At 39.7% G+C, this 12744-nt stretch overlaps 1 protein-coding gene across 1 annotated transcript in view; it reads left to right on the top strand.

Annotated features, from left to right (window-relative positions):
* The first annotated feature begins 5113 nt into the window (after positions 1-5113).
* Positions 5114-12744, top strand: part of LOC148040363 (uncharacterized) — a 30628-nt gene continuing 22997 nt past the window's right edge. The window contains exon 1 of the mRNA XM_087698817.1: positions 5114-5620. Coding sequence (XP_087554943.1) covers positions 5204-5620 — 417 coding nt within the window. The 5' untranslated portion in view covers positions 5114-5203. The remainder of the gene's footprint in view (positions 5621-12744) is intronic.

Genomic DNA, 12744 nt, shown 5'->3' with positions numbered 1-12744 from the left:
CTGGTAGATCTTCTATCAGACATACTACCAGCCCAATCTGCATCTGTGTATCCAAACACCTATACATTTGTACCTACCTCATAGAAAAGTCCATAATGTAATGTGAACTTCACATATCTCAATATGCGTCTGACTGCATCCAAATGTGGCTTTCTAGGTACTTGCATAAACTGACTCACAAGACCAACAACGTAGCTCAAGTCTGGCCTTGTAATGGTCATATAGATCAAACTCCCCACTATCCTCCTGAACATAGTAGGGTCTTCTATCTCATCCCCAACATCAACACTCGACTTTACATTCTACTCCAACAGGATTGAAAGTGGTTTGCATGCTGTCATACCATACTTGGACAACATATCCAAGCCATACTGTCTTTAGGACAGTCATATACCATCATCACATCTGATCACCTCAATGCCAAGGAAGTACCTTAGCTCACCTAAATCCTTCATCTCAAACTTCTTCTTCAAAAAGTCCTTGACTTCAGCAATCCCACTATCACTATCACCTGTAATAATCAAGTCATCCACATAGATGACTATGATGGCCAAACCTGCATCTCCCTTTCTCACATAAAGTGAGTGATCAATATCAGAAACATAATAGCCAATATTGACAAGATACTCTCTGATCTTGTCAGACCATGCTCTAGGTGCTTGCTTGAGCCCATAGAGCGCCTTCTCAACCTGCACACATACGTGGGATGCTCTAAATCTTCATAACCTGCTAGCTAATCCATATACACTTCTTCCTACAAATCACCATGCAAGAAGGCATTCTTCACATCCATTTGCTGCAACCTCCAACCTTTGGCTACTGCCAAAGCAATCACACATCTGATAGTTGCCATCCTAGCAATTGGACTGAAGGTTTCTTCATAATCTATGCCATATGCCTGGGCATAGCCTTTTGCAACCAGCCTAGCTTTGTACCTACTAATAGAACTATCTGCATTGTGCTTAATCTTATAAACCCACTTACATCCAATAGCTTTCTTGCCCTTCTGCAATGATACTAGATCCCAAGTCTTATTGGCCTCTAATGCAGCCATCTCCTCATCCATTGTTGCATCCCAATGAGCATGACCAATAGCCTCCTCAAAACATGTGGGCTCAACATCCTCAATCACTTTCACCATATAAGCATAATGGCGAGCTAGATAACCTTCAAAACCAAATCTGTTAACATGGTATCTCACCCTGCTAGACCTGTGTACCACTGGATCACTCAATGGAGTCTTTGCATTGATGCATGCTCTCTGCACACCTGGAGTTCTCACTGAAGGAATGCCAAGCTCATCATCCAAGCTCTCTGAGCCACTAGAGTCTCCATCAAGAACTACATCAATGTCATCTAACACTTTATTCTTTTCTTTGTCTTTACCTGTAGTGCTACTAGATGTACTTGAAGATGTAGAGCTACTACTTAGTCTCCCAGACCAAGGACTACCAGATGATGTCTCTGGTCCACTAAAAGTTCGTGATTCTTGCTTTTCAACCTGCATATGAGTGTCATGAACATCATCATCATCAAATGCATCACCACTAGATGCATACCGACTACTCATTTAATCAAAGATGACATCCTTGCTCACTTTGAGCTTACATGTGACAGGGTTATAACAACGATACCCTTTTTGCTCTAAAGAGTATCTAACAAAGACACACTTTTCAGCCTTTGGATCCAGTTTCTTCCGCAACTCATCTGGCACATGAACATATGCAATATAGCCAAACACTTTCAAGTGTGAGACATTAGGCTTCTTACCTGTAAAACATTCTTTGGGGGTCATACCATGAACTGCAGCTGTGGGAGTTCTGTTCATAATATAAACAGCAGTATGAACAGCCTCAGACAAAAAATGCTTAGGTATATTCTTTTCAGCCATCAAGGCGCATGCAACTTCTACAATATGCATGTTTTTCCTTTCTGCAACCCCATTTTGCTGTGGGGTATACTTGCATGTGAATTGTCTCTTTATCCCATGAGACCTCAGAAAATCACTGAAATCATTCAAGAGGTACTCTTCCCCTCCATCTAACCTCAAACACTTTACTTTTAAGCCTGCTTCTCTTTCAATTGTAGCAAGTTCTAAAGTGCTCAAATGCTTCACTCTTTTCTTTCATAAAATATACCCACAGCTTTCTAGAACAATCATCAATGAATGTGACAAAGTATGAACTGCCTCCAAGAGATACATTTTGTGTAGGCCCCCAAATATCTATATGCACAACATCAAGGATATTTCTGCTTATATCTCTATCATGTGAAAAGGGTTGTCTTGCATGCTTACCAAAGTGACATGCTTCGCATACCTTATGAAATTCTGCAATTCTAAATGTAGGCAAACCTGTAACCAACCCTTTGGACTGCATTAATTTCAGCCTTTATACATTTGCATGTCTAATGCGTCTGTGCCAAATTTCAATATCTGCAACACCACCTTTTCCTTTAGCATACATAGCAGTATTCATAGTAGGAATTCTAGCATCCAGAGTAAACATACGTCAAACTCTACTTCCCTTTGCAACCAACCTGCACTTGTCATTGAAGTCTTCCACAAAGCAGACCTTTGCATTAAATTTGACTTGCAGCCCTTGCTCTACCATCTGATCGACTGACACCAAGTTCTTTGTAATAGATGGCACATGTAATACATCTAAAAGACTCTTTGTCTTACCATCATGCAAGGATAAGGAAACTTTTTTAATGTGTGAAATTGGGTGGCATAAATCATCACCCGTCTGCACATAACCTGTATTTTGCAAATCCTGCATCTCTCCAAACCATTCTGCATGGCTGGTCATATAATTGGATGCACCTAAATCAATATACCAAACATCATCATGTGTTCCCTTTCCTGTAACAGCATTCAGCATATGCCGCATAACAAATAGACTTTTATTTTTGTCTTTATTTTGTCGTGAAGACAATTCATAGTTTCCTTGCTGCAACTTACCACTGCGAATATCATCTTTCTTAGCATAACATTGGGTTGCAATATGACTTGTTTTGCCACAGTAGTAACACACAATACCAAAGTTGTTATAACCTGTGTTATGCCATCCACCTCTTCCTCTAAAGCTCCCCCTGCCTCTAAAGTTAACACGACCTCCTGAAACCTACATATCGCCAAATTGTTGATTCAATCTGTTTTGCTGGTTGTCACTACCACGTCGTGTACCATGGCCTCTTGAAGAGGACCTGACACGTCCCCTTCCTGAACTGGAGTAGAAAGCTTGGACCTGTTCACCACCTTTTTCAGATGTCTCACTTTGCATATTGATCTCTTCAGTGATCATAAGGAGACCAACTCATCAAATTTGGAAATGGCTTTCTAACATATACGAAAGTTACAAAAGACTTCCAAGCCTTTTCATTGTTAAGTCCACCCAAGGTAGACGACACCAAATCATCATCATCGGGCATTGCATCAATCGTTGCCAAGGCTCTGCAATGCTCCTTACCTTCAGTGCATACTCATTGATAGACATCTTCCCTTTCTTCAATGTGTTCAACTCTTGCTTGAGTTGAATCTTTCGTGCCTTTGTATTTACGAAAAGCATACTTTCAAGTATAGTCCAAGCTGCATATGAATTCTCTATATTTCCAATATGTCCCAGCATATTATTATCAATTACTGTAGACAACCAATACATAACCTTTTTGTCTTTTGCATTCCATTCCTTTCGTGCCTTTGTCTCTTCTGTAGTTGGAGGATTACTCACCTCCGACTCCTTTTCTTCACATGAAACAAACTCGTAGAGGTATTTTCCAATAAGGAAGTGCGTGACACGGAACTTTCATAAAGGGTAGTTGTTCTTGTCAAGCTTCTCAATGATGGGGTTTCCACTGTTCTCTCCCATTATCACAAAACTAGTACCAAACAGTAAGCAAATCTTCTGCAACCCTCAACCTGTAGTGCACAACAATACACCAGACAGCCTTTTTTACTGTCTGCTTAACAATATATGCAATCTGCAAACAGTTTGTAGATAAACCTTGTGTTTATTCGCTGGTAAACACCTTTGAACTTACAGATTTGAAATCTGTAATCTATACACCTGTATACGATAGACATAACTAAAATTGCAGGATACCTCAAACTGTTGTCCGCAACCTTGCGAGTCTAAAATGGGGCCTGAAATGACCTCGGATGGCCAAAATCTACATAATACACAGCGCTCTTCGCGCACACCAAATCTCACTGTAATCTGAGATTTTTGCTCTGTCTTGCTTCTGGTGCCTCCACAGGCACTGTCCAAGAGAAAAAGTAGAGAATGTAAGAGCTTATTACCCGTTGCTTGCTTGCTCGAATCATTGGCTCCTCTCCTTCGCTTTAGCCTTCAAAACCAGCCTCAATCAGTGGTGCAGCTCTGATACCATGTCACGAATCGCGTGGTGGGGAAGACTTACTCAAGATGCTACACCGAACACACACAAAATGCACAAGAAGAAGCTCACTCAAGAGACAAGAAGAGAAATGGAGGCCAAAACATTTTCTTGCTGGTTTCTTCTTATTCTTCCACACACTTTACAATGTATACAAAGTACAGATAAGATACAACATAAATGAAGATGGCCTACTAAGTCAAATAATGTATAACCGACTACACTAGTCGACTGGCGCTATAACTATGCCAGTTGTAAATAGGTGTAACAACTTAAATATAATAAGTAATGAGTCAATGGCCATGTGAGAGTCATAATGACCACCGACGTGCTAAGTGTAGACGCGTGGACCCATCTAACCAGGCGGTCCATCATTAATATCCGCATGTGTTGAGCTTGTCATCTCAACAATTCATTCATGAGAGAGAGAGAGAGAGAGAGATATGTATGCTTTACCATCAAGATAGATTTTGCAAATTTTTAAAAATACTCTATATTTTTGAAGGTTTAGGATGGGATGTGCTCTAAACTTGCCACATAACAAGATTGATGTCTAGTTTGATATTTGCTTGTGTCTATATTATACAAATATACAAATATAAGTATTATAGATGCTTACAAAATGTAAAATACTAATTATAATCATAATAGATATGCAATTGAGTTAGTTAACTTGGGCTAAATTTAATGGGGCAAGGTTGCTAATAGCCATGTTCTCGAGAAGTGGGTAAAAAGTGCGATCGTTTCTCCAGAACAAAGTATAAGGTTCGGTTCACGATGATCGTCAACAAACGTCCACTCTCCAGCCATGGCGATCTCAGCCACCCTTCTCGCAGTTCGGCCTAACATCCTTCTCAGCAAGCATCGCCGCTGGCCATGGCGGAGTCATGTGCAGAGACCGGACCTGGCTTTGTTCCACGGCGTTGCGAATCCCAGGCTGTCGTCGCCGTTTGCGCTCTCCCGGTGCTCGATTCTCGAAAGAAGATGGTTATGCAAATCAACGGAGGTCTCCTCCTCCTCCTGCTGGGACAATCCCTATCAACATTCCATCATCGGAGGATTGGCCAAGCACGCCATGGGTTTCCCTGTCAAAGGGGAAAACGTGGACGTCTTGGCCACCCCTCAACAATTTTATGAGACTTTGAAAGAAGGCATCCGCAATGCCAAAGATCGTGTGGTGATGTCCTCTCTCTACATAGGCACAGGTCCTCTGGAGATGGAACTGGTAAGTACAGTCTTTTTTTTTTCCGGGGGTGGGGTTGAGGTGTCACACACATAAATAACTATATCTCCTAATCTGTTCTTAAGACCTTTTTTACTTAACGGTACCATTTTAGTAGGGACATTCATAGGTTGAATAAGAGAAGGGTTCGTTTTATTCATGACAAATTTCCATATAAGGGGGTTTTATATTAGGCTTTGAATGCACTCGAATAGTTAGGGTTTAGATATTGTCAGACTCGAGGTTGTGGTACTCATTCTGCTTGAAATGACCTCTTCCTCATGCGATTGATGTTAATGCTTTGGATGATCCTTCAAACTTGAAATATTTTGGTTTCAACAATTATGTGATAGATCAGACATGCTGTGTGTATTGTCACTTCAGCTCTAGTAAGAGGGTAGGGAGAGATGACTTCTTCACATAGGAACTTTAAATACTTTGTTTGAGGCCAACACTTTTGGAAAGAGGCTGCAGGCCCTGTCAGACCATTTGATACAAAGCAGTGAAACAATGCCCTGGATAATTGTACCTATTACATAGGCCAAGTCCAGAGCTCTCACACAATTACTTCAATAAGCTGCCAAATATAAGCTAGCATTTTGTCCAAGTAAGCCAAATACAAGACTTCCAAGACTGCAGGTATGTCTGACCTATCCATCATGGTCTTATAAGTATATTGACAACTCTCAATTTTCAAAAGACAGGCACGATACTTTTCAGGACAGTCCACCTTAATTTCCCATTACCAATGCACCAAAGCAATATGCATGTGCAACTATTTTGAGGTTGGACTATGTACAGATACAAAATCTGACTGCTATTGTCCGTCTCAGACCAGTATATATGGCAGGACCGTGATAAAGCTGCTCTTTGTCCAGTGGCCAAATGGTCTAATATTATCGAAATCCATAAAAGGCTTACATTCCTGAACTTAATGTGCCATCAAGAGCTACTTGCTTATTTGCGAGATTGCAAATTGAATGTCGGGTCTTGTAATGCGTACATAAATCAAACATCCAACAACTTCCTGATAGATTAAGATATCAAAGCAGTCTTTGGCATCATGAAGGCTCAACTTCTAACGTGTATCCATAGGAGTAATGATATACTTCTTCAAGAATCTTGCTAATAGATAAAGACAACAAAGCAATTTGCGGCATCATGAAGTCTCAACTTCAAACCTGTCTTCATAGGATTAGTAATAGTCTTGTAGTCTTCCAGACTAAATCTAATAATGGCTGAGTATACTTCGTTTGACACAAAGCAATACCTTCATCACATTGATTGAACTAAACATCAGGAGCTGAATTTAACTTGGCTTTAAAATCAGCTATATGTTTCTTATTAGGACTATTGGGTAGCATGTCATTGATATAAACCACAATGATTAGAGGTGCATCACCCTCATGTTTGACATACAAGCTGAATTGGATTATTCTGAAAATGTGTGTAGTCAAGTATCCACGCATCTTCTTATACCAAGCTTGAGATACTTGTTTTAGACCACATAATGTCTTTTTTAATTTGCACATTTTTTTTTCTTGCCCTTGTTACACAAAACCGTAAAGCTGAAAAACACACACTTCCTCATGTAAATCACCATTCAGAAATAAAATTTTGATATTCAATTGAAGCACATTCCAACTATTACGAGCCAATAATACACAAATGCTACAAATTGTTGCCGTATGGCAAGTAGGAGCAAAGGTCTAATCAAAGTCAATGCCCTTCTCTTGAGTATAACCCTTTGCCACCAGTTGAGCCTTATAACAATTAACACTACCATTTGGCTTACAGTTCAACTTGTAAACCCACTTGTACCAATGGCCTCTTTGCTAGGAGGCAAGTCACGTAGGAAGCAAGTACAATTTTTTATAATAGCATCATATTTCAATTTCTTAATTTTCGTGCATTTTCAAAAGAAATGGATTCATTATCATCCCACAAACTAGAAATAGCCAACACATAACAATTTGATGCATAAGAGGCGTTGTGAGTGCTAAAATGAGTACGACTAAACAAAGGTGCATTCAATTGATTGCTACACAATGTTGCCACTAGCCATTTTGGGATAGTCCTAGTTTGCTCAATCTTTGCTCTCTCATCCAAAAGTGCATTGTTTACATATACATTAGAAATAGACTGATATATGGATTCATGAGAAACATTTACAGGTTGAAAAATGCCTCATTTGGTGCTACATATGATTGCACATTATTGAAAAAAGACAACAAAGTATTAGATGTCCTAGGAGCATACATGTATCTCTTTGATACATGAAAGTGAAGGTTGAACATCTTTCACAAAGATAATATCATGGCTAATCAAAGTACGCTTAGTTTGTGGATATTATAACTAAGAACTTTTAATCTTTGCTTTTAGTATTGTAGCAATAAAAAAAGCATATTACTGCCTTATTATTTAATGTCTTATATTGTTGTATTGGTAATACAACATAAGCCAAGCAATAAAAAATACATAAGTGAGCAATAGTTGACTTTTTGTAATGCAAAGTCTTAGATGGAGTAATAGATTACAATATCTTAGTGGGACACATGCTAAGTACATAACTTACGCATAAAACAATCTTAAGTAAAAAATTGTGGCAAAGCTTGACTTTTAATTATGTATTGTGCGACCTCTATGAGAGATCTTGAAACCAGTCTTTCTCCTTAGATAGGGTGGTAAATAACTTGATTAAGCACTAATTACAAGCAGCATAAAATTCACATAAACTAAAAATGCACACTTTACTACTTTACTCTCGGATATTGGATATCTTGTGGCCCCAAAATCGGTGTTCCTGGCAGTATTTCTTTATTTTATATTGCAAATAGGAGTATAACAAAGATTCTCTGAGCTCCCTTGCTAATCCAAGTGCTTTTTGCTGTATAAATTGACAATAAGTCTCCAAACCAAATTTCTCCTTGGTTTGCTTGGAGATTGGCCTTCAGCTTGCTCCTTAAAAGACAAATTCAACCCCAAATCTAATATTGGTTGACTGGTCACTTGAATCTCCTTGAAATTCTGCAATTTCAGTTGTTGGAATTCAAGTCCTAGGTTCTCAATTCTAAGCACCATCTCGAGGCGATAGTCAAATCCTAATTTTTGTTGTGTAAATTAGAGTTTACAATAGAGATTAACTTAAATCTCTTTCTTTGAAGGCTCCAACTATTGGAAAATACTGAGATAACTTGAGAGATGGCTGGGGGATGAGAGAGGATACTGTAGAGAGAAATTTCAGAGTATCATCGCAAGAAACATTGAAAAATTATTGCTTCCCTACTTAAATAGCCAAGAAAGTTGTCACCTATAGCTTAGGACCACCATAAAGACCATTGCCCGCTCCTTACGTTGTCATTTGCACTAGAAGGACCTTGGGCTGCTGTCACCTGTCCTTGGAGGGCTCCAAATTGCTGTCACATGTTGTAGGACTGATTCTTAGTGGCTACAAATTACATTAGCAGCCTCTTCTTGCTCTCTAACAATCTCCTTCTCTATCACAATTGCTGAAATAAACTTTCATTGGCCTCTAAAAACGTTTTTCCTACTTGCATGGGCAAGTTTTGTCAAGTGACAGCCTTCTAATCCCATTTTTTGGCATTATTCAGCTTATTGATTCGATAACTGGTTTATTTTGGAAGGGCTGTTTGAGAATATGGGTACCATGCTGAAATTCTCATCATCCTTCTATCTGCAGACAGATGGTCAATTTGAGGAAGCAAATTCCACAGTGTGAGATCTTTTGAGGTGCTATGTTTCAGACCACAAGACATAGTGGGAGCAGTATTTACCCTTGGTTGAGTTTGCTTACAACAACATAGTTCATAGTTCTACGAGGAATGCTCCAATTGAGGTGGTTGAGGGTGGCAAGAAGGTACCACCTATTGTGCAAACTAAGGATAAGATCTTTGAGGATGATTGTTACGTGGAAAACTTGGATGTAGTCTATGCAAAGATAAAATATGCACTTTAGAGATCGCAAGAAAAGCGAAAGAGGGCAGTTGATTGTCATAGATGTGCTTTGTAGTTTGTAAGGGTGATTATGTATTGCTGCGTTTTGAAAATGCAAGGTTGAAAAAGATGAAAGGAAGAGAAAGATTGTATCTGAAGTTGAGTATGAGATACTATGGGCCCTTCTTGGTGTTGGAAAAGATCAGCGATGTGGCATATCAGTTGAAATTACCTCCACATTGGCGGATACACAATGCCTTTCATGTCAGTTTGTTGAGGCCTTTTCATGGTGATGTGGCAAAGGATATATGTCTGCTGAAATTCAGTCCGAGTTTGAGTGGCTGGATGAGATTTTGGTACTCGAGCAAATTTTGGCACATAAAAGAAAAAAAAGACAAAGGTAAAGTTTCTAGGAGATACTTGGTGAAATATTATTCACCAGTGGATGCCAAATGAATGGAAGAGAATGACTTGGTAGACCATCCTCAGTTGTTGTAGCTTTATCTAGATGCCTTTTAGTTAGAGCCGACTTTAGTACGGGCCTCATTAGGTTTTGTCGCCAAGTGATGATACTTTTTGCAGTTGCTTTCCTTATTTACTTATATAAATATTTTATTTTTCTTTTCTTTAGTTGCTGTTGCTTTTTACCCCCAGAGTTCTCTTGGATTAAGTCGGGATCTTTGCATGGCCAGAAGAGGCAGTCTGCCACCAGGTGGTGATACTTTTTGCAGTTGCTTTCCTTATTTACTTATATAAATATTTTATTTTTCTTTTCTTTAGTTGCTCTTGCTTTTTATCCCCAGAGTTCTCTTGGATTAAGCTGCGATCTTTGCATGGCCAAAAGAGGTAGCCATTGGGACAAATTGGACTAATGGTTTGTCTGAGCTTAGGACTGGTTCCATATTGAATGGGCATTGAAGAATATAATGCCAGTGGTTTGGGACTGTGTGCTTAGCCATTGGAGATGGTACAAGACATTGAGCTTGGCCAAGACAAAAGATGCCCATGTGAGAATGCTCACGGAATAAAAGTCATCATAACTGAGCCACATTACACTTTTTGATGTGGTTGCAATGATAAAAGTTGCTCAGAACAACTTGAGGAATGCAGGGGTCACTATCCCTAAAATTTAGGGAGTTACTATTTTGGACCCTAGAATCTGTTTGCGTTGTTATCTTCATTTTTGTACGAGGATTAATTCTTTGGTTTGTGCTGAGGTCAAATTTTGCATGGATCATGGAGAATTTTAGACCGGAAGGTTTAAACGGGAAAATTGCTACATGTATGCTATGTGGCACAAATTCCACAGAGAGAGAGAGAGAGAGAGAGAGAGAGAGAGAGAGAGAGAGAGAGAGAGAGAGCATTTAAAAAAAACGTAATAGGCATGAGGGGCAGACTTGAGAGCGAAGTTTTGAGGAGCTGAGGGCAGATTGTTGCCAGTACATTAGCTATAGAGAGTACTTCTTTGTCTCTGACTCGTGTATGGAGGTAGAGCTTGCTCCCTCTAGTCAACCCTTTCTCTATTCTCAGAGGAAATGCTCTATATAATGGGCTAATTCCATCGAAGGTACAGTTCTTTGTTTTCTTTGCACTTCTGCTGAGGCAAGAGCCTCACTGTCCATGTTGAGGAGCAGCTGTTGGCTTCTCCAATGCGGGAACTAAAGAAAATGATGACCATGCCACACAGGAACAGGGTTTTTCAGCTCTGATTTAGTGCTGTTTGTGGGACTGTTTTACTGCTGGAATGATGCTAGGATAAAAGGGTTGTTCTGGATATGATGGACAGTAAAAACAGTAAATACAGAGTTCTGCAGATTGCAATTCTGCACATGAATCATTGAGTTATAGTCACAGAAAATGCTTTCCTAAAAGGGATGTTGTTTTGGTTATGCTGTACTGTCCTTATGCAGCTGGGATTTACTCAGATAAGATGAAAACCAACCGTTCATAGGTTATGTATTTTGGAACATTTCATTTTTCTAACTTTCCATCTTTTAATTGACAAAGAAATACCGAGAGGGGCGCTGGTCTTTGGGGCCAATGTAGTGTTGAGCGAGGGAGTGAGGTCTTTGTTTGTGTGTGTGAAAAAAGACCAGGTATTAATTGAAGGAACTATCGCTTCATGTGAGTCATAGACCGGTTTCATGGTTTCATCCCCGGGATTTGAATTCTTTTTTGTAAGAATTTAAGCTCAGATAGTTTTGGGTGAAAAGGCCATACACACAGGTTTTACAGAGATTATAGGACTAGAGAGATGGCAGACATGGATAAAGGCAAAGAAAAACTCCCCCATAAAGAAGAGAGTTCTTTTTTTGCTCATAGATACCGAAGAGAGAGTATTGGTGCACAGGTGTCAGCACCTTCTAGAATAGAGATTGAACCACAGGATAAGGACTAAGAACAGGAGGACTTGTTTATGGCACAACTCCTCAGTATGGTTGGCTCTTTCGAACAGCTAGTAAAGAATCCTCGGATGCAAAAATTTTTGAAGTCACATAATGAGGATCCTTGTGCTGAGTCATCACATCATACCATGGAGTGCTCAAAAAGGCAAACCTCTAAAGTGCGTCAGCATGTGGAAAAGACACCAAACATGGAGACAGGTCCAGCGCAACAAGAAACACAAGCACAAGATCAGGGAGTGAATGGTCAAGGCAGTTATGCACAAGTGGCATAGCAAACTATTCCTCCTCAGTTTGCTACTTATCCTGGTTACTTTGGTGGTGGGTTAATTTTTCAAGCAATGGCTGGATTACCCACGGGTTATCAGGGATGCTTGCCTAGAGGGCCACGAGGAATAATACCTATTGAGGCAGCCACTTTATGTTAATATTGGTCTACAGCCCGGTTATCAAACTTTGTAGAGTCCTTATTTGATGCGCGGAGTACAAAATGCAGTGGCTGGTTTTTCTCAGCCTAGTGAGCATATGGCAGCTAAGACTGGTGAAATGAATGTTGATAATGCGCCTAAGGGACTCCCCTTTTTACAACCACCTGTCTATGACATCCTGACACCAAAAAATGCAAAGCCTAAAGACTATAAAGAGGGTGGTCAGGCATTAAAGTTTGAAACCTTGAGTGGTATGCAAGATAAGTTGAAAGCTTTGATATTTATATAGCAGTTTGATGTAGCTTACACTCGAGGGAATTTTATCGAGACTTCTAAGGTGCAG

The sequence above is a fragment of the Lygodium microphyllum genome, chromosome 2, assembly GCF_053477565.2.
Source record: "Lygodium microphyllum isolate KBCC chromosome 2, Lygodium_microphyllum_v1.1.10, whole genome shotgun sequence".
In the NCBI taxonomy this organism is placed as follows: domain Eukaryota; kingdom Viridiplantae; phylum Streptophyta; class Polypodiopsida; order Schizaeales; family Lygodiaceae; genus Lygodium; species Lygodium microphyllum.
The sequence above is the reverse complement of the archived record's forward strand: the minus strand, read 5'-3'. Positions and strand labels throughout refer to the sequence as shown.